The sequence below is a fragment of the Oreochromis niloticus genome, linkage group LG4 (genome assembly GCF_001858045.2).
Source record: "Oreochromis niloticus isolate F11D_XX linkage group LG4, O_niloticus_UMD_NMBU, whole genome shotgun sequence".
NCBI lineage: Eukaryota > Metazoa > Chordata > Actinopteri > Cichliformes > Cichlidae > Oreochromis > Oreochromis niloticus.
In genome coordinates this window covers 33,325,018-33,346,123 of record NC_031969.2, presented here as the reverse complement: position 1 = coordinate 33,346,123, position 21,106 = coordinate 33,325,018, and the positions used below count along the sequence as shown (strand labels likewise).

General features: G+C 43.2%; 1 protein-coding gene and 2 long non-coding RNA genes across 3 annotated transcripts; 1 reads left to right on the top strand and 2 right to left on the bottom strand.

Annotated features, from left to right (window-relative positions):
- Nucleotides 1–702: 702 nt before the first annotated feature.
- Nucleotides 703–1,794, top strand: LOC112846635 (uncharacterized). The gene is made up of 2 exons (XR_003219728.1): nt 703–764; nt 887–1,794. It is a non-coding gene; the product is annotated as an uncharacterized LOC112846635 (long non-coding RNA).
- Nucleotides 1,407–2,128, bottom strand: LOC109201865 (uncharacterized). The gene is made up of 3 exons (XR_002061787.2): nt 1,999–2,128; nt 1,853–1,923; nt 1,407–1,478 (listed from the first exon to the last, which is right to left on the bottom strand). It is a non-coding gene; the product is annotated as an uncharacterized LOC109201865 (long non-coding RNA).
- A 4,503-nt stretch (nt 2,129–6,631) lies between these two features.
- LOC102079028 (transmembrane protease serine 9-like) lies at nt 6,632–21,092 on the bottom strand. The gene is made up of 10 exons (XM_019357414.2): nt 20,773–21,092; nt 18,748–18,768; nt 18,356–18,518; nt 17,940–18,208; nt 12,233–12,375; nt 11,851–12,146; nt 9,149–9,316; nt 8,474–8,727; nt 8,238–8,335; nt 6,632–7,712 (listed from the first exon to the last, which is right to left on the bottom strand). Exons 1-10 carry the CDS (start codon nt 20,897–20,899, stop codon nt 7,359–7,361), a joined length of 1,893 nt encoding a protein of 630 aa, XP_019212959.1. The 5' UTR covers nt 20,900–21,092; the 3' UTR covers nt 6,632–7,358.
- Between the last annotated feature and the right edge of the window lie 14 nt (nt 21,093–21,106).

Sequence of the window (21,106 nt, the reverse complement as noted above, 5' to 3'; positions counted from 1 at the left end):
TGTGGACATGTTTAATGTGTAAAATACTGATGCTACTTCGGTACTTTATTTCTGTAACTCCACAGCTGTTTAAAGTAGACTCGTGTCAAAGTATTTAATAAAAACAAGCATATTTCCTAGTGATGGGTAGATGAGGCCTCGTGAAGCGTTTCAGCACATATATCGATACTGTGTCGACACAGTGTTGCTGTTTTGCTCCATACTGACACCTGCTGGACCTTAAATATCATTGCAGGCAACTTACTTGAGACCCACAACAGACACTGATTCAATCACCTAGTCATCCTTGTATACTCTGTAGGTATTGTACTTTCCATGGAATCATTTTATATCTTTTACATTTCAAATATTGTAGACATCTTTAAAATATATTGTGAATGACACTAAGGGGAAAATTAAAATGAAAGTATTGTGAATGTAATATTACCCATTTAAATGTAATTGACTCAGTTTATTATAAATTTCTATTCAGAAAAATAACTTTATCCAATGTTTTTGCATTCAGTCTGTTGCATTTTTTTGACACCATTTCCCCAGCTTTGGAAAACACACACTCACAGGGCACGGATGAAGCTGGGGTACACAAACTGTAATGCCAGGTGGGAAAGGTTCGGATAAGATGTTTTCCTCTTCCCTCAGTACGTTAAAGGATCCTCTGATCTTGGAATGTTTCTCTCCGCCAAGTAGCGCTCGACCTCAATGATGGAGTCCGCTGTTGCATTGTTGGTTTGTCTGCCAACTTCTTCATCGAGCCGCTGCTACAGGTTTTCTGAAATAATAAAACATGCATGGCCGTTTTAGTTTTTGTCGTCTACTCCAAATTAGTAGACATTAGCATCAAAATAAATGTACGAATAAGCTGATAATACTGAACTTGCCTCAACAGGTAACTGCTCTGATGAAGGGTGTGGCTGTGGCTCAGATGTTGTGCCGCAATTACTGCAGCACACTCCATTTTCAGGCGATTGACTGCCTCACTACACTTGGAGGAACTACGGAATCCGAGTGTTTTAAATCTGGGGTCTAAAAGTGTTGATAGGGTCAACACACTTAATGACTCCAGATTAGAAGCAGTGTCTGTGACACGACGGCTCAGTTGGTCATGGAGATGGGTGGCTGCTTGTCTGTGTAGATGTAAAGAGTTCTGCTCAAGTGCACAATATAGCATTTTCATCATCATCATCACCTTTGATCCTGAAACTGTCCTCTCCTCAGACAACTCCACTGTGGCCTGATGGAAAGGGGCCAGCACAGGAAGTGCTTCCCTTACGATGTTACACTCATCAGCTGTAAGTGGAGTTAAATATGTTGGAAGAGAAGCAACAGATACCCAAACTGGTTCTTTCTCATCATGTAGCCGTGACAGCATCTGATATGTGCTGTTCCAACATGTTGGTACCTCGTTGACAAGTTTCAAGACGGGCCATCCCACCTGATGCTGCACTTGAGCAAGCTTTTCGTTGGCTGTAGTGCTGGATCTGAAGAATGATATGATTTGTCTACATTTGTCTCTTATGGATGAAAGTTCAGGGATTTGATCACATGATTTCTTGACTAATAAATTGAGTTTGTGTGCAATGCAAACTGAATGTCACATTTGGAGAGTTCTTGTTGCTGCAATCATGTTTGGTGCTGCATTGGTCACAAGACACCTTACCTTATTTGTGATGGCCCAGTCATCCATCATGCCCGTTTTAAATTGGGCCAAATTGTCTGCAGTGTGACTTTGTGGAAAGTGTTTCACACCCAACACAGATGTACACAACTGCATATTCTCATTAATGTAGTGACAGGTAAGAGCCAAGTAAGCCTCCATGTTCAAAGAGGTGCACATGTCAGCTGTTATACTCACTGCCACAGCTTGCTGTACTTCACTGGTCCGAGTTCCTCCGCATGTTTGTTTGCTATCAATTCCTTGATGGTCTGAAGATGAAACAAAATTAAATCAGTATGCAGCACTTAACATCAGCTACCTGATGAAACATCGTCTATACAAACCTTTCTGGTTGGCAAAACGTATGGGCCTGAACCAGCTCCCTGAACCCCTCACTCTCCACAATAGGGGTTGGCAGTCCTTTATAATAAAATTCAGGACTGCCTGGTCCAGAACAATCTTCCTAGATACTTGATTTCAAAATAATAGAACACATATTAATTAAAAAAATTATGATAAAGCTGTTCAATGTCTATAAAAGCCTACCTGTGTTCATTCTCGGTGTGTTTGTCTTCTCATTTTCATGTTTGGCTCTGTAATGCCTAAACATTGAGGAGGAGCTTTTGTTTGTGTAAGAAAGCTCTGCAGAACAGATGCGACATTTAACCTGCATAAAATGAAATAAATAATTTGCACTGCAAGTCACATTGCTGTTTTTCCTATTCTGATAGATTACACTGAAACAAAGGCAGACAAACAGTTACCGTATTTGCTGTTAAAAGATCGAAATGATCCCACACAGCAGAAACATTTCTTCTTCTTTCAGGCTCCATTTTGTTATGGAGAGATGTGTATTTTTTTAAATCTTTGTGAGAGTAATTTAGTTTTTTTTGGTGGCGACTCATTCCGTTGACAGATGAGGATACTTTTAAATACAGTTTGGCAGCAGCTGTATCAATCACGTGACTTTTTCTTAAAGCAACACACGCACTGATAGAAGTTTCGCTTTGTGAGCTTGATCCATGCACTGGTGCATCAGTGTTGCTAGACCCATCACTAATATTTGCATCTACTGCAAATAAGCAAAATACAGACCAATGCAGCTGGTCTGAACTCCAAATCATCTACAACTGAGCTCAAAAACTGGCATGTAAGTCAAGATGTGGTATAGCAACACCTGCAACTAAATATGGGAAATTCTGCAACCAAAGTATTCACTGAAACAACAGCAACACCGAAACCACTGTCACTGCAACTGAATGTGGCAAAATCTGCAGCAATGAAACCAGTTGATGCAACTTAGACAGCACCTGCCACTGAATGCAGGAAATTTTGCAGGTACAACCAAACCAACTATTAAAACTGCAGCAACACCCGCAACTAACCAAATACTACTGCAACTGCAATTACAGCAACACTTTCATCTAGTCCCGGCGGCTTCACAGACCTGTAACACAACAGCAACATCTGCAACTACATGTCCAATGCATGTTCACTACAGGAACATGAGAAGTTCTGCAAAAGTAGCAGCGTCTCCAATCAGATCAGAAGCAACTAAAAAATGTACTAAGGCAACACGTTTAGCTTGACACAGAAATTTCAACATGTGCAGCGAAATGCAAAGTTGCTACAATTACACCAACTATTGCCTGTACACTGACACCTGCAACTAAACACAAAGGCTGTGTTATTGTAGAAAAAAGGCTCTAATTTAAGCTCGAAGGGTCAAATTTCATGGAAACGATTGTTTTTGTTTGAAAATGACTCAAAGTGGTTCAAATATGTGAATTTCCTACTTGCACTTGAAAAGTGAGGCGCTGCAGTCCCCTGGCAAAGGAACATTGGTTTAGTTGAGTTTTTAAAAATCATCAGTAGCCGCTTATAATTTTACATATGAAATATTATTGGAATATTTGGTCACATTTAACTTTAAAAAAAAATTGTATAAAGAAACAAATACATGGCAGTAGAAGAAAATCAAATCTTTCGATTGAAACGACAGTGCCTGAATAAAACAGTGAACGTCTCCGGGCTACAAACGGCCTGTAGAGGCTGACTGTTTTGTCCCGAACAGGCTTCCCTCTGTCTCCATGGTAACGCACCGGTTTGAACGACAGCAGCGGGAGGATGCGGAGGTGAGTTATCTGTCTCTGTGCCGCTCACCTGTTTAAGCTGCTTCATCTCCAGATTAATGATCTGTGACAGCTGTGAACATAAAACCATTCATCACAATTCAATTTTTAATAAGTAAATGACAGGTAGAAAATGACAGCATTGTGGAGGTAAACACAGATGACACGAGAGCTCTCGATTAACACTCCTCGTTTATTACTCATCACCACACAACTGAATACTTTCCCCTCTAAAACACAGCAACAACACTTCCTGAGAACTGGGTGTGAGTGGAGCCCTCCAGTGGTCCACCACACATGCCCCCCCGAACACCCAGTAGGGTCATCCCCTAGTCCAGAACCCTCGCTTTAATCAAACGTCCAGAACGGCTGAACCGGGGAGGTGGAGAGCTGGCTGAGGGGAAACGAGCCCCAGGACCAGGCTGGCATGTGCGGTCAGGAAAAGCTGAAGATAGCTCGGGCCCTGCCAGGTGAGGGGCACTCCCAGAGGAAGAAGCAGGGTTGTCCAGTCCAGTGGAAGGCGGGCGGCCACGGCGGGGGCCTGAGCCGGCACCACCTGATCATCCAGAAGCACATGTGCCGGTTTAAGTCTGTCAATAGAAACAGCCTCCTGCCGACCCCCAAAGTCCAAAAGGAAATGCTTCTGGCCCGGTTGAATAACCCTAAAGGGGCCGTCATACAGTGGACGCAGCGGAGGCCTATGAGCGTCATGCCTGACGAAAACAAACTGTGAAGAGTCCAACGACCTCGGAACAAAGGTGTCGGGCAGACAATGGTGCACTTGGCCAGGAAGAGAAAACGAGTCTCTTGGGGGACGGAGAGACAGCACAGAGGGAGCGAAGCACGGGGGTGGGCTCTCGGGAGCTCGAGCGCCACAGCAAACGCAGCTGCAGCCGGAGGCAGAGAGCTGGCGGCTGCTGATGCATCCAGAGTGGAGTCGGTGCCACCATCGGACTGCAGCATGTTCGAGTCAGGGGTCACCAATGTGGAGGTAAACACAGACGACATGAGAGCTCTCGATTAACACTCCTCGTTTATTACTCATCACCACACAACTGAATACTTTTCCCTCCAAAACACAGCAACAACACTTCCTGAGAACTGGGTGTGAGTGGAGCCCTCCAGTGGTCCACCACAGCATTAAATATTAAAGAAACTGAGTGTAAAATAAAGTTCCACTTCTTGCTGTGTCACATGGACGCCCAGGTGCTCCTGCTCCTCCAACAGATCCACGCCCTGTCGCAGGTCGTCCTCTTCCTTCTGAAGTCAGCCACCATCTCTCTGTCAGCTGTGGCAGTAGAGATGATCCCTCCCTCACTCTTCTTCTTCTCCTTCCACCTGCTCCCTTTAGAGGTCACCACAGCAGATCATCTGCCTCCACCTCCTCCTATCCCAGCATCCTCCTCTGTCACACCGACCCTCTGTATGTCCTCCTTCACTACACTCTGAGGTCTTCCTCTTCTCCCCCTGCCTGGCACTTCCATCTTCATCATTCCCCCTCCCTCCTCTGCACATGCTCAGACCATCTCAGCCTCTCTGACTCCATCATGCTCACTCCCAGTGTGCATCTGAGCATCTTCATCTCGGCCTACACAATCTCTAAACCATCACAGGAGGACTTACTGCCATCTTTAAACCTTCCCTTTCCCTCTTGCTGCTCGCCTTCTGTCGCAGATCACTTCTGACACTCGTATCGACTCTCAATCTAAAACAACAGGCTGAAGCCTTTCAGGTGTGTAAAACAGGCAGGTGTCATAATTCCTCTGATGGTGTAAAATTAACAAAAGGTCTGTGGCTGCACCACACCGCTCCAGAGAATCATCCACTGGTGCTCTGTGCTCCTCCAGCTGCTCATCACCGATGCATCCAACTGTGTAGTCAGAGTTTAAGCTGCATCTCTGCGGTTCATTAAAGAAGCTGGCACGGCAATACTGAGATCCAAAACTATGCTCCTCTTACAGTCATGACACGCCGAGGCTGCAGCTGTCAGCAGCTGTTTGTTGGTCAGTCACTGCTCTTAGTTTATCCACAGGAAACACGTTTATGTATGCAGGTCTCACTCTGCACATGCATGCATCTGCCAGGAGGGGGTGCTAAAAGATCTGTTTTCACACTGCTCGCAGTTTGTGTCATTTCCCTGAGGTCCACAGGACAAACAGTCTGTCAGCTTTTAAATTTTTCCCAACATTTAGAAACATTTTCACATTTTTAGTAACATTTTCACAACAATCAAATAAAATGTTAAGACAAGCACAAAATCAGACCTGCTCTTTATTTTTTTTTATGTTAGGTGTCGTGATGATGTTGTGATAAGTGTAATTTGAATCTTCTTTCTCTTCTCTCCTTTGGTCACCTGCTGCTTTTCAGACTGTATGCTTCTGAGTTTTATTTATTTACTAGAAATAATAAATAATGTTCAGCTTTGATGATGTAATAAGTTAGCACTGCTGCCTGGGTTTGAATCCACCATCTGGCTGGAGCCTTTCTATATAAACCTCTGTGACATTTACACCAGGATAAAGAAATAATAATATTATGAAGTGGTTACTGAAATCACGATAATGAGAAGAAGAATCAGAGAAAGAGCTTGCATCCATGTGCTAATTAGAACATCGTCAGTAATTAACTGTATTGTATCGTAACCAGGCGAGCAACATGGCGAGCGCTTGGTGTGTGTTCTGCTGACAAAGACAGTTCAGTTCAAACTGCAGCTCTCATTTCAAATCCACAGACATGTTCATCTCAACAAAAGAAAGAAAAAACAACAAAAACAAAGGTTATTTGAATTTCTTTTATGCTTCAAATCAGTGAAAAAGGAATGATCATTGCCGCTGTGTTCCCGAGATCCCCAAAATATATTTCTTTAACTCCAACCAATAAATGTTAGAGGCGATTTTATGAAAGCAAACTGATTCAGTCCTGTGGGCACATAACTGAGGTGTAGATATCCTACTGATCTGTTCAGCTTCAGAAAAGCATCTGTTGGGCCACATTTTCATGTTCAGTGCAAGTTTTAAGGAATTCTTCATTTTTCCGCCCATAAACCAAAGTCCAGCCTGAACCTCGGGTTCAAGGTAGTCGTCCTTCAGAGGTACAGAAACACATTTAGTTCTTTTAAAGTGGACTCGTGCTTTTTCTTAAACGTGTGCAGTTTCTCATAATGAGGCCGGCGTAAGAACAAAGCCTCACTGACCTCTGCTCAGAATGAACACAACCTGTGGTGGGATAACCTTTGTTGTCATACTGGAGTTGGAAATAAAACAGGACGCGTTTGTGTGGTTCAGGGAGATAGTGAAACTTTTCTTACTCTTTAACACTAACACAGAATCCAGACTCACCCAATATCACAGTGGGTGAGTCTGGCAAAAGTCAGAAATGTGTTGCACAGTGAACCTGAGCAGTTTTCATTGTAAACAGTATAAAAAAAAAAGGTCCAAAAACCAAAACTAGCCATCACCTAAGGCTCCCTGATTGGATACTGGCACCGCCATGCTCCCTGGTAAAGTCTTAAAGTCAAAGCTTGTTCACATTCATCTGTGTCCATCACATCATGTGAATCAAGTTTGAGTTCTCTAAAGGCAGAGTTGGAGACAAAAGGCGAGGCTGAGGAGATGGAAGAGGACAAAGACGAAGGAGTGAGCAGTACGACCCTCGCTGCTGTCAAACACACTATTTGAGTCTGTTGTGGTGGCCGTGGTGGTGGTGTAGGTACTGCTGGTAGTGGTGGTGTTGTTGGTGGTGTTGGAGGGAGGAGACAAGAGTGTCCCCAGTGTCTTCGTCAGGAAGGTATCAAAGGAGCTCACTCTGGTGAAGGTCATAACTGGAGTTTCTCGTCTTCTCCTGGCAGAGGGGCTCGGAGCTGTTAACACGACCGCCTGGAACCAAGAACCGTCCTGCTTACACATCAGCGGGCCGCCAGAATCACCCTGAACAGACAGAAAGCATCAGTTATTATTTTCCTGTGACTCAAAGGAAGAGTTTGATACACCTTTATTGGAGACATTTTTTTAATGAAACAAAAAAGCTAAAAATGTGAAAGAGATCACAAATACACTTTAGCCTTGTTTTTGCTTTTATAGTATTTTCTCATAGATTTAAAATTCAGAATGATTTGGTTGCCATGTCATTCTCATAAAGAGGAAAGTTATAAAAGCTTGAAAATAAAACAAGATACAGAGGGACTCTTTTAAATCACAATTAAAATGCTCTAAAGCATGCCAGCATACAGGCCGGTGACAATGTGACTTTAACAGACACCAGCTTTGCTCTAACTGGCCTGTAATGAAGACTGAAAATTCAAAGCTGAAACCTCTTACATGATTCGAAGATTGTAAGCAGATTGATGAACTATCCAAATTCATCATGTGACTGTGATAAGCACCTCAGTCCAAGGTCCAGAATAAACATGTCAGCAGACAGTGTGTTATAAGAAGAAGAATCCAGTCATTTACCTGCTGCAGTGCAAACACGTCTGTACAGATGCTCTCACTGGATGATGAGCTCCCACAGTTTACCACCGAGGTGTTAAACTGCTGCATAACTTCCTCAGCTAACATTATGAAAGATAAGAAAATCCTGATGTTTGACTAAAGAAACTGTAAGTGCAGTGGTCCACATGTGTAATCTGAGAGATGGACTGGTGCAGAGTCTGGGCAGAACTCTGTCAGCCTTCATGTTGCTGACTCACCTCCTCCTCTTCCAGGACTCCAACCGGCCGCCCAGCATGCCAAGCCCTCGGCGAAGGTTCTCCCGCTGTCCAAGCAGATGGGCTGGATGTAGTCGGTCAGGGTGGGCTGGGCAGATAGACGGAGGATGGCTATGTTGGTCCCGGTCGTGTTGCTCAGAGTGATATTTGTCACATTCAGCGTCACCTCAAACGGGTTGGATCCATTTAGCGTCAGACGCCCCAACACGACAGTCCACTCGGACGCTACAGGGGAGCTGTGGGAGGAACGAAGCACCCAAACATAATCTTCATCAGCTTCAAACAAGATCTACACCTTTACACTCAACTTCATGGGACCCAAGTTTTACAGACTTGAACCTGGTGACATGCAGGCCTGGGTCACATTAAAGAGTTAAATATTTAACTACACAAACTCCATGGAGAGCAGAGCAGCATTCATGACGGCAGGTGTGACATTAGGTCGGGAACAGGGCTGGAGGTGGATTGCATTGTGGCTTGCAGATCCACAGTAACCACTGTGAAAACAATTCACTTCAATTTTATTTATACAGCGCAAATTCACAACAGTCACCTCAAGGTAGACCCTAATACACAGGTGTTATCCATGTCTCCCAGGTTGCAGTTTGAATTTTTGTTGATTAAATTGTGCAAACTTCAACCTCAGCCCCAACTAACCTTGAGAAACAGTCGGCATGGCTCAGTACAGAGTCCAAGGCCACTAGAGTCCCACCGCACACGTGACTTCCATGTTTCTGTAAGCCTGCCATCCATGGCCATGAACCAGCTACCGCCACTGAGGTTCCGCCCGAAATGTGAGAACTCCTCGGTGCTTGTCCACAGACTACTGCTGAGGAGAAAACCAGAAAATTAAAAACAAAAAACTTGGACCAAATAAACCCATCAGTTCCAAGTAATTTAGACTAGAGTAAAAGTTAGATTATTATCTTTAACCTCCTAAGACCCGAACTCTTCCACAGCATGCAATTTTAATTTCTCTTTGATATTTGGGCACATTGGGGCCTGATGAATGTAAAAACAAAGAATTACCAGATTTTTTTTTTTTTTTTACCTTATTTTTGATTTTAAGAAAAATAAGAGCCACATATGAGGATATTCATTTAAAATTTTGATAGAACAGTAGCAGTATAATGTCCCCGTAAGTGGGTATCAGGCCCTTGTAAAGCAAAATTCAGTATTTTGGTCTAAATAACCCAAAATGTGATGTCCACATATGTGGACGGCCTTCCTAGGAGGTTAATAGTGTTGCCATGATAGATACTTACGCTGAGGAGTGGTTGGAAGCAGGGTGGTTGTTGTAGTGGTGAGGGTGGTTGTGGCAGAGATTGTGATTGTTGTAGCAGTATTTGTGATGTTGGCTTGCATATTTGTGTCACGTTTGGGGTTATTAGCGTTTACATTTGCTCTAGTGGTAGTTTTAGGGGTGGTGATGGGAAGGGTGGTGGTAGTTTTAGGGGTGGTGGTTGGAGGGGTGGTGGTAGTTTTAGAGGTGGTAGTTGGAGGGGTAGTGGTGGTTGTAGGGGTGGTGGTAGTTTTAGGGGTGGTAGTTGGAGGGGTAGTGGTGGTTGTAGGGGTGGTGGTTGTAGGGGTGGTGGTAGTTTTAGGGGTGGTAGTTGGAGGGGTAGTGGTGGTTGGAGGGGTGGTGGTTGGATGGGTTGTGGTTGTAGGGGTGGTGGTAGTTTTAGGGGTTGTAGTTGGAGGGGTAGTGGTGGTTGGAGGGGTTGTGGTAGTTTTAGGGGTGGTAGTTTGAGGGGTAGTGGTGATTGGAGGGTTGGTGGTTGGAGGGGTTGTGGTTGGCTGGGTGGTGGTTGTAGGGGTGGTGGTAGTTTTAGGGGTGGTAGTTGGAGGGGTAGTGGTGGTTGAAGGGATGGTGGTTGGAGGGGTTGTGGTTGTAGGGGTGGTGAATTGAGGGGAGGTGGTAGTTGTAGGGGTGGTAGTTGGAGGGGTAGTGGTGGTTGGAGGGGTGGTGGTAGTTTTAGGGGTCGTAGTTGGAGGGGTAGTGGTGGTTGGAGGGGTTGTGGTTGCAGGGGCTGTGTTGCAGTTTTTTGTGGTGGTGATTATTGTAGGGGTGGGGGTTCTAGGGGTAGTGGTGGTTGCAGGGGTTGTGGTTGTTGTCGTAGTTTTAGGGGTGGTGGTTGTAGGGTTAGTGGTGGTTCGTGGGGTTGTGGTTGCAGGGGCTGTGTTGCAGTTTTGTGTGGTGGTGGTTATTGTAGGGGTGGTGGTTTTAGGGGTAGTGGTGGTTGGAGGGGTTATGGTTGTAAGGGTGGTGGTTGGAGGGGTAGGGGTGGTTGGTGGGGTTGTGGTTGGAGGGGCTGTGTTGCAGTTTTGTGTGGTGGTGGTTATTGTAGGGGTGGTGGTTTTAGGGGTGGTGGTGGTTGGAGGGGTTATGGTTGTAGGGGTGGTGGTTGGAGGGGTAGTGGTGGTTGGTGGGGTTGTGGTTGCAGGGGCTATGTTGCAGTTTTGTGTGGTGGTGGTTATTGTAGGGGTGGTAGTTGGAGGGGTAGTGGTGGTTGGAGGGGTGGTGGTGGTTGTAGGGGTCGTGGTAGTTTTAGGGGTGGTGGTTGGAGTGGTTGTGGTTTTAGGGGTGTTTGTTGGAGGGGTAGTGGTGGTTGGTGGGGTTGTGGTTGGAGGGGCTGTGTTGCAGTTTTGTGTGGTGGTGGTTATTGTAGGGGTGGTAGTTGGAGGGGTAGTGGTGGTTGTAGGGGTGGTGGTGGTTGTAGGGGTCGTGGTAGTTTTAGGGGTGGTGGTTGGAGGCGTGGTGGTGGTTGGAGGGGTGGTGGTAGTTTTAGGGGTGATGGTTGGAGGGGTTGTGGTTGCAGGGGTGGTGGTTGTAGGGGTAGTGGCGGTTGGAGGGTGGTCGTGGTTGTAGGGGTCGTGGTAGTTTTAGGGGTGGTGGTTGGAGGGTTGTGGTAGTTTTAAGGGTGGAAGTTGGAGGGGTAGTGGTGGTTGGAGTGGTTGTGGTTGGATGGGTGGTGGTAGTTTTAGGGGTGGCAGTTGGAGGGGTAGTGGTGGTTGGAGGTGTGGTGCTTGTTGTAGTGGTTTGGGTGGTCGTGGCAGAGATTGTGATTGTTGTAGCAGTATTTGTGATTTTGGTTTGCATATTTGTGTCACGTTTGGGGTTATTAGGGTTTGTATTTGGTAAAGTGGTAGTTTTACGTGTGGTGGATGGAGGGGTGGTGGTAGTTTTTGGGGTCATGGTTGTAGGGGTGGTGGTAGTTTTAGTGGTGGTTGTGATTGTAGGCGCTTTGGTGGTTTTAGTGGTGGTAGTTGTAGGGGTTGTGGTTGGTGGGGTGGTGGTAGTTTTAGGGGTCGTAGTTGGAGGGGTAGTGGTGGTTGTAGGTGTTGTGGTTGTAGCGATGGTGGTTGTAGGGGTAGTGGTGGTTGTAGGGGTTGTGTTTGTAGGGGTCGTGGTTGTAGGCACTGGTGGCAGTCCTGTGCAGGTAACACTGAGGTCACTGTTGTTCCCAGTGGACGTGAACGTCATGAAGCCCGGCTGGTTGGAGGAGATCTGGCTGTTGATCCAGGTCTGGTACTGGGATACTCTGGTGTAGACTCCTGGAAGATTCGGCCTGGCACAACCGGTCCCAAAACTGACGATTCCTGCCTGAACCCAGCGACGGTTCTGCTTGCTCACCATTGGACCTCCTGAATCCCCCTTTGAGAGCAGAAACATTTACTGTTAGCTGAGGAGAAGAAACTGTAGAAGGTGAAAATGTGCCAAACACAGGTAACAACAATCACCTGACAGGAGTCCTTTCCTCCTGCACTTAACCCGGCACAGACCATGTTGTCAGTGATTTCTCCCACTCCATAGTTACAGTTACACTGCCTGTTTCCCACCACGGGAACCTGCACCTCCATCAGATTGGGTGAAGGAAGGGACACTGAAGGTGAAAAAGTATAAAGCAGAAAAAGTAGATTAGATGAAGATTCTCCTTCATCTGATACCAGGATTATCGTGTGGCCGTAATTCCTTCTTTATCAAAATATTTTTCGTATCTAGTCATATTTTAACACTGGGGTATGACGCTTTGGCTGTGAAATGGAGAAACAACGCCAGTGCTCACATGGTGAGACAAAAATTGGAAAGATTATAACCTGAAGTTGGCACAAAAATGAGGTGAGTGGTCAGGTTGGATGCACTCCTTTTGCAGGCCTGTTGACTGCAGTGGCTAGTTTTATCTTGAACATTCTTGAAAGAGTAGCTCTCAAACAGCTAACAGATCAACAGCAGAGGAATGGCTTATTTGAAGGTTTCTATCATGGTTCCGGATCATTTTGACCCAGCATTTTCAGTTTCTTGTGCTTTGGTATTATTCTATATGATTTATGTTCTGATTCTCTAGTTGTGCTGGTTTGATTGTTATTATTCTATGTTTCAGTTTAATTCTGGTTATGAGTTTAGTTCTCAGGTTTTGTTCTTGTGCCCTCGTGTTTAGTGTAGGTTTAGTTCAGTGTCAATTCTGTGCCTATTGTGTGCTTCCTGTTTTACTTTGAAAGTCTGTGTCTAATGGCAGTGTTTTTAATTTTGCTTCTATTGTCTCGTTCCTCCCAGCTTCCCTCCTGTCTCCAATTTCCGAATTACTCCACTGTGTACTTAAGCCCTGTGTTTTCTTTGCCCTGTGTCGCATCGTATCCTCTGTGTGTGGTCTCTGTTTCCTTGTAGTTTCTGTTTATAGTCTTCTAGCGTTAATCCTTAGTTTCCATGTTTAGGGTTTTTTGTTTGTTTTTCACAAGTTCATTATTTGAATTGTTTTTCCAGCAGTAAGGCTGTGCTTTAGGTTAATCAGTCAGTCTCCAAGTCCTGTATTTGGGTCCAATCCTGCCTGCCACTCAGCCAAAACATGACAGTTTCAGAGCTCATCACAGCACAGAAACAGCTTTAGAAAAGGTTACAAATGATCTTCTTATGGTCTCTGACAGTGGACTCATCTCTGTGCTTGTCCTGTGCAGCGTGCAGACCTCAGTGCAGCATTTGATACTGTCGACCATAATATCCTATTAGAGTGATTAGAGCACGCTGTAGGTTTTACAGGTACTGTGCTGCAGTGGTTTGTATCATAGACTATTGTTGGATACTGGTACGCAACACACCAGAAAATGATTACAAAGAAAAATAATTTTTAGTATTTATAATAGGCCTATCATAGCATGGCCCTGTTCCACTGGAGATGCAAAAAAGTAAAGTTTGTAACTGCAGTTTTATTCGAGCCATACTTGTACACAATGTTCCCTCTAAGCTGCGCGAGTGCGCAATTGCGCACTGCTGGCACGGTCTCTGCGCACAGAAAATCTGCATTACGCACAAAAAAAAAAAATCTAACCTGAATTGAAATTTAAAATTAAAACTTTAACAATTCTGTTTTGCAGTGTTAGTCAGTAAGTGACTGGCTGCTCCTGTGTGGGATTAGAACGATGCCACCTTATCCTATAGTCCAGCCAATGATGCGATTCACATTCGTATATATGCAGCCAATAAACGTCGCTGACAGGCTATGACAGCGTCCTTATGTGCCGACACCGGTGTTTTAGCTAGCAAAGCGGCGTGGCTGATGTGGAGTGAAGCCACGTTAATGACAACGTGTACAACCATTGGAGATGTGAGCAGGACAGACGGAACAACTGACGGAAAAAGTGTGGACTTTATACCAGTTTTTAAATTGTGTTGATCGGCCACGTAAAACCAGAGTTATGATAAAAATATCTGCAATGTTTGGTTTTCTTCCTGAATACTATCGTTGTTTATATTTACTGTGGGAAGAAACGGTAAAAACGGCGTTTTATAAGGAAAATGCTCAAAAGCACTCTCCGCCTGTGAGCAAAACCCAAACCAAAAAAACCCCCCCCCTTCCCTATTGGTCGAAAAATGTACCATGTCAACCAGTCAAAAAATGATATGGCAACGTGGCATCTAGTTGTTTAGGAAAGGAGGAAGTTTTAGGAGTGACGGCGGTGTTCTGAGATGTGAGAGATTTGAGACGTTTAGCGCAAATCTTGTGTAGTTAGTGTGTAGTTAGTGTGTAGTTAGTGTGTAGTGTAGTCAATAGTTTTGTTGGTGTGTCAGAACAATGAGGCGGCTGCTGAATGTTACAGGTGTTACAGCAGTGATACATCTCCTGTTGTCAGGCCTGCAGGTATCAGGCTGTTGTTCTCCTTTATCTCATAGTGGACAGAAATTATTTTTTGGAGTGGCACAAATAATTTGTGTGGCATCAGATTTGATGCAGAACAGCTGATTGTTCTGTAAATAGTTTGAAATGTTTGTTTAAAAAACGCCTTGGCTGCATTTTTAGGTAAACAGCTGCAAAAAACTTTGTTGTTTGCATAACTCAGTTACTTTTTTGAGGAAGTAACTATATAATTAATTGCCCAGCATTGGTCATTATATACTGTATTTTGCAGACAGAGTTACAGACTCTCTCCCAGACCACAGACTCATAATACAAGTCAGAGCTTTATAAAAAACAAAAAAACAAAAAACAAAACAGAGAGTTGTGTTTTCAAAATTGGAGTTCAAGTTATTTTTACTTCCAATTGTGTTAACATACTACACAGGTCATGAACAAGATTTTTTTTAAATTTTCATTGTAAGTGGGCTAAAGCTGTTAATTAAAAGTAGTCTAACATAAATGTAAATGCTGTAATTTGATTATTTTAATAAACCATGTAACTTGGATGGATTTGATGCTGGCGTGACCACAGTGCACACGTCTGTTGTTACTCATAGTGGTCCAAGGGACGCTCAGGGAGTTTGTGTGTTCGCTCAGACACATGAAAAATTAGAGGGAACATTGCTTGTACAGAAATTAAAGCAAAAAAGTAAAAAAAGAAAGTTATTTTTGGCTATCTGGGAATCAGCAGCAAATGCAAGATAAGATGAGTGCACTAGCAGCAGTTTCAGGACAAGTAGGATTTAACATCCACAAAGGTAAAACTAAGGTCATCAAAATAAAAGAAGCCAGAACAGAAGCAGTAAACCTGGCAGAATCCCTTCTCTTACCTCCCTCATTAACAAGCAGGGAGGAACAGACAATGATGTCAAACCAACAATTAGAGGAACTGGTGCTACATGCTAAGCCCTGTGGTTCCCTGAATGAAGTTGTTACTCCCCGCTTTCTCCAAAAGGTATTTTGGACCTTACATCCTGAAAATGATCAATACTAGTCTGTAAACCGGTTAAGTTCCTATAGTGGGTTTAAACATGCAGTCATACATCCCTTACTTAAGATACCTGGCCTTGATAGTTCTGTTATGTCAAATTTTAGACCTATCTCCAAGCTTCCCTTTTTAAGCAAGATCTTGGAGAATATTGTACATACCCAGCTGTTAGACTACTTGAATGACTCGCAGTTTGAAATCTTCCAATCTGGTTTTAAGCCCTTTCACAGTACAGAGACAGCTCTTGTTAAAGTTATGAATGACATTCTTATTACTACTGATCTTGGTAAATATGAGGTGCTTGTGTTATTGGACATGACAGCTGCATTTAACACAGTGGACCACGACCTGCTGATCTCCCGCTTACACCACTGTGTGGGAATTTCTGATTTTGATTCATGAGTAAAATCAAAGGAGTTTTTGTGTTAAGCTTGGGTTGGCCACTTCCTCTGTGGCCCCTCTGCTTTGGGATGTTCCCCAGGGATCTATCCTCGGGCCATTATTTTTCTCGCTGTATTTACTCCCTCTTGGTGCAATTTTTCATAAACACAAAGTGTCATTTTGTGTGTATGCTGATGACTGTCAGCTTTATTTACCTTTTAGTCATTTGGATACCTCCCCATGTCAATCACTGCTTGACTATCTCAGCGATGTTAAATCATGGATGGCAAATAATTTTCAGAATTTTAATGATCGCAAAACTGAAGCAATTTTATATGGCCCGCATCGTTCTAATGATTCTCCAGATGCTGATTTTGGTGATTTGACCTCCCATCTGAAAAGTTCGATCACTAATCTTGGTGTTAAATTTGATTCCACACTTACTTTTGATGGTCATGTAAATGGGGTGGTAAAATCAGCTTTTTATCACATCAGACGCCTGTCGAAGGTTAAGCCTTTCCTTTCCGAACCCAATTTGGAAACTCTTATTCATGCTTTTATCACCTCATGTCTGGACTATTGTTATTCCCTTTTAATAGGGGTTGGGCTGGGCACTTTGGCACACCTGCAATTAGTGCAAAATGCGGCGGCACGATTTTTATCCGGTAGTAGGAAATTCGATCACATCACTCTGGTTCTGGCTTCCTTGCATTGGCTTCCCATTGAATTTAGGGTTCGTTTTAAAGTACTTTTATTGGTTTTTAAATCTTTAAATGGTCTGGCTCCTGTTTACTTATCTGATTTGCTGAAGCCACATGTTTCTCCTCGCTCGCACCGTTCAGCTGAGCAGCTGTTGCTGTCGGTTCCTGAGTCACGGCTGAAATGCAGAGGAGACCGAGCGTTTTCAATTGCAGCTCCGATGCTTTGGAATAACCTTCCCCTCCATAATAGACAAGCGTCATCAGTGTAGGTCTTTAAGTCCAGATTGAAAACCGGTTTTTATTCCCTGGCTTTTAACTCTGTAGGAAACTGACACATTTCTTATTAATTTTCTTGTATTTTTAATGATTTTCTTGTATTTTTAATTTTGCTAGTTGTTTTGAAGTGCTATACAAATAAACGATGATGATGACAACAAGCAAAGCAAGAGCTGGATTCTTTAAACTGAAAAACATCTGAAACTCAAGAACACTTAGACTTAAACTTAGATCAGAATCTCCAACTCCATTGTGAATATTAGAGGAAGTGTTGGAAGGAGGATGATGTAGATGGATACGACATATGCTGAGGAAACCAGGCAACAACATCACCAACAAGTTGGGACAAATCTGGTATGAAACTAAAACGATGGTTCAAGAACGAGCTCTTTGGAAGATCCTTGTCAACGTTTTGTAGAGTGTTAGGCGTAAGTAAGTCCTTTTAACTTGATATAATTGTGATTATCAAATGGTTTGGGCTTCTGGTTGAACAAAGTGTCATTGAGGTCATAACACATGGAGCCGTGAGGTCTCTGTAGCCATCTTTTATTTGGGCTTACAATACTGCTCAAACCATTTGTACTTTCAGTCAGTGATCATCATGAAACAAGCAACCCGGCCATGTTTGTGTAGCTCATTTGAATAAGTAGCTCGCTTCCTTTCATCTAGCAACTTCAGAAGAAAGATTTTGAAAAGATGAACCAGTTTGTTCGAAGCAATATTTTCTATTGAAGACAAAAATTCAAATTTCAAAATGTCACTTTTGAAAAAAACAATGTGTTCCCAGTCATCAGACTCAGATTTATAACACTTTAGCTTGCAGAAGAATTTTATTGCTTGATATATTTCTGAACCATCTGAGAAAGCACACTTATTTCCTTCAGTGTGGTGATTTTTTACTCTAAAAGTAATCAGGTGTCTCTATGACCCACCTGTTTCTCCAGTACTGCCCCAGCCGGTGACCCAGGTGTTCACGCCGCTGTAGAAGGTGCTGTCTGAAGCTGCCAGGCAGACGGGAGAAATGTAGTTGTTGAAAGTCACAGACGAGGAGAGCTGCAGGAGGCAGATGTCGCTGTTGTAGGTAATGGAGTTGTAGTTTGGATGTGTGATGATCTTTGTTACTGTCCGAGACACTGCATTGGGGTTAGATCCCTGTAGACTCTGACGGCCCAGATTCACAGTCAGACTGCTTACAGTAAAGCTGAGATCACCAGGAGAGACACAAACAGTGCAGAGAGGATGAGTCATTATTTACACTTAAAATGAATGGATCCTGCCATCCAGATCTGTGGCTATCAATCTTCAAACAGCAAATCTTTCATTCTTCTTTTTTTCTTTTTCTACTCACCTTCGACAGCAGTGAGCAGCAGTCAGCACCCACTGACTGTTAATGAGGGATCCTCCACATGCGTGCTTCCCAGATTTTAGCAGACTGACCTGCCAGGGCCAGCTGCCAGGAGAAGCTTCCTGTCCTCCTACAATCCTGGTGTTGAGCTTTGGCTGACCACAAACTGAAGACAGACATTAAAACACAGAGTGAGCATTACTGTATGAGCTGTAAACTCTCAGCATTACAAACTGCTGAGTGAGGACACAGTGATCCTGGGACTGACAGCGGTAAAAAGTAATCTGATTTCAGGAGTTCACTTCATCTCAAGTCTAGAGATGAAGTGAGAAACTAATATTCATCCTCACGCTGTATTAAACTTTAAGGTAAGTTTAAAAGAAACTTTATCTTACCACTCAGCTGTGACTCAGACTCTGAAAAACAGAAAAACATTTTTAATCAACAAATCTCCATTCATCTTTCAGTGGTTAGTGTCTGCTAGGCGTCACCTCAGCTATTTTGAGTCTTCAAATTGGACCACTGGACTTTTGGAGCCTTTTTAATGACATCATCTGATCAATAACAGCACATTAAAAAGACAACAGCCTTAACGCAGTGGGAGACTGGACCCAAAAGTTGGGCTGATACATCATCACTTAACAGATAATAACGAGGCTAACTAAAAGTGAGCTCATAACTAAGCTCTCCACCCTCCCATCTAAATATGGTCACATCTGACTTTATGAGCTATAAGAAAAATAATTTCCTTTGTACTAAAACCAATTCTGAAGTACGATTTCACTAACTTAGAGGGTAACCGTGGCAGATCGTCTCGAAACAACAAGTGTAATCTCCACAACTTTTTTTTTTTTTCCAAAATAGATTTTCTAATTTAATCTTGAAAATTTGACTTTATTCTTGAAATAATCAGTAATGTTTTTTCCTAATGTGGCCCTAATCCTCTGAAATTAAGTTCTAACTACATAATTATATCTAATAAAGTGACTTCTTACATTCATGTGCAACATAAGCATTAGAAATATCCTGTCTCAGAGTGACGCTGAAAAACTAGTTCATGCATTTATTACTTCCAGGCTGGACTACTGTAATTCATTATTATCAGGATGTCCTAAAAACTCGCTGAAAAGCCTTCAGCTGATCCAAAATGCTGCAGCAAGAGTCCTGACAGGGACTAGAAAGAGAGAGCAGATTTCTCCTGTTTTGGCTTCCCTTCATTGGTCCCTGCCATGGTTCTGGGACCCAGCATTTTCTGTTCATTTTGCATCATTGACATGTACTGTAGAAGAGATGCTAAGTTCTTGTTGTTTCTATCATTAGTTCAGATTTCAGTTGCCTTGTATTTCGACATTCTTTATGTTAAGTCATCTAATTATCTTAAACATCCTTAGTTGCTCAGTCTTTAGTCCTTGTCGATCTAGATCCTGTTGTGTTGTCACCCCTTATGTTCCAGTCTGCCCTGTTCATGTTGTCAAGTCAGTATTATGTCTGCCTCTGACATGTTTCCTGTTTTATTTTGAAAGAGTCTGGTGTTCTTTGTTCATTGTATTTAGTTTCACTTCCCCTGATCACCCCTCGTGTGTATTTAGTCTGTGTGTACGTTTCTGTCTTTGTCAGAACGTCTGTGTGACCATGTCTAGTCATAGCACTCATAGTAGTCACAGTAAACATAGTTATCATAGTTATGGTGTTTAGTTTTCCCAGTGTAGGTTGTAGTTTAGTTTGTCACCCAGTTTGTATTGCCTTATTTTGTATTCATGTTTATCAGCCAAAATAAAATGGCTTGGCTTCCTTCTGTGTATGCACCTGGGCACTCGTTCTCACTCTCGCACAGTCAGCTCCCGCTGGCCGTGACACTCCCGGTTAAATCCAGAATTGAATTCCAAATCCTGCTCCTCACATACAAGGTCTTAAATAATCAGGCCCCATCTTATCTTAATAACCTTTTAGTACCATATCACCCCCTGAAATTTTGGTGATTTGACGATATATAAATAAAACTGAACTGAATTGAATTTTCTTATCACAACAAAAACAACAGCTGAATGTCATCTACGAAGGATGTGAGCCACATATTTGAACTGTAATAACTCTCCTTGAGTATTACGACTTAATATGTTAATATTATAAAACTCTATAAGTCTTAAGTTCTTAATATGAATTGAAATAAAATTTAAAAACTGAATCAAAGTTAAAATAAAATAAAGCAGCTCTAATAACTGTGATTGGTGGAGAGCAGTTCAGCCTCTCAGCTGCTTCCCAAACCAAACAGATCGTCGCATTAATCTGTGTTTTAGCTTTCAAAGCACAACACCGGTCCTCCTTTTCCTGCAGTCTCACTTTAAAGTGAAGCGATGTGCTCCTGAGTGTTTTCGCCCTCTGAGTCGTACCTGATGCAGGTGTGTGCAGACAGCTCTTACCTTGGGTCAGGAGCATCAGCCCAGCAGCCAAACACATCACTTTGTAGAAAGCCATCGCTGTAAGATCCATACCTCCAGACCTGCTGAGGCTTAAATAACCTTCCTCTCTCCTCCTCTCTGTCTGCATTAAGCACACCTCTCTCTGATGACACACCCAACACCTCACTGCAGCTCACCTGATCCAGGAATTTCAGCTTTCAGGCAGCAATGTTGAACGTTTTTATTAATCCTTTCCACCTCGATTTCTCTCCCAGTCAATCAGTACAAGTCCTTTTGTCCTTCCTTGGTGTCCAGCCTCACATACGGTTCACTATGAGCCTTTTCCTTTATCTTT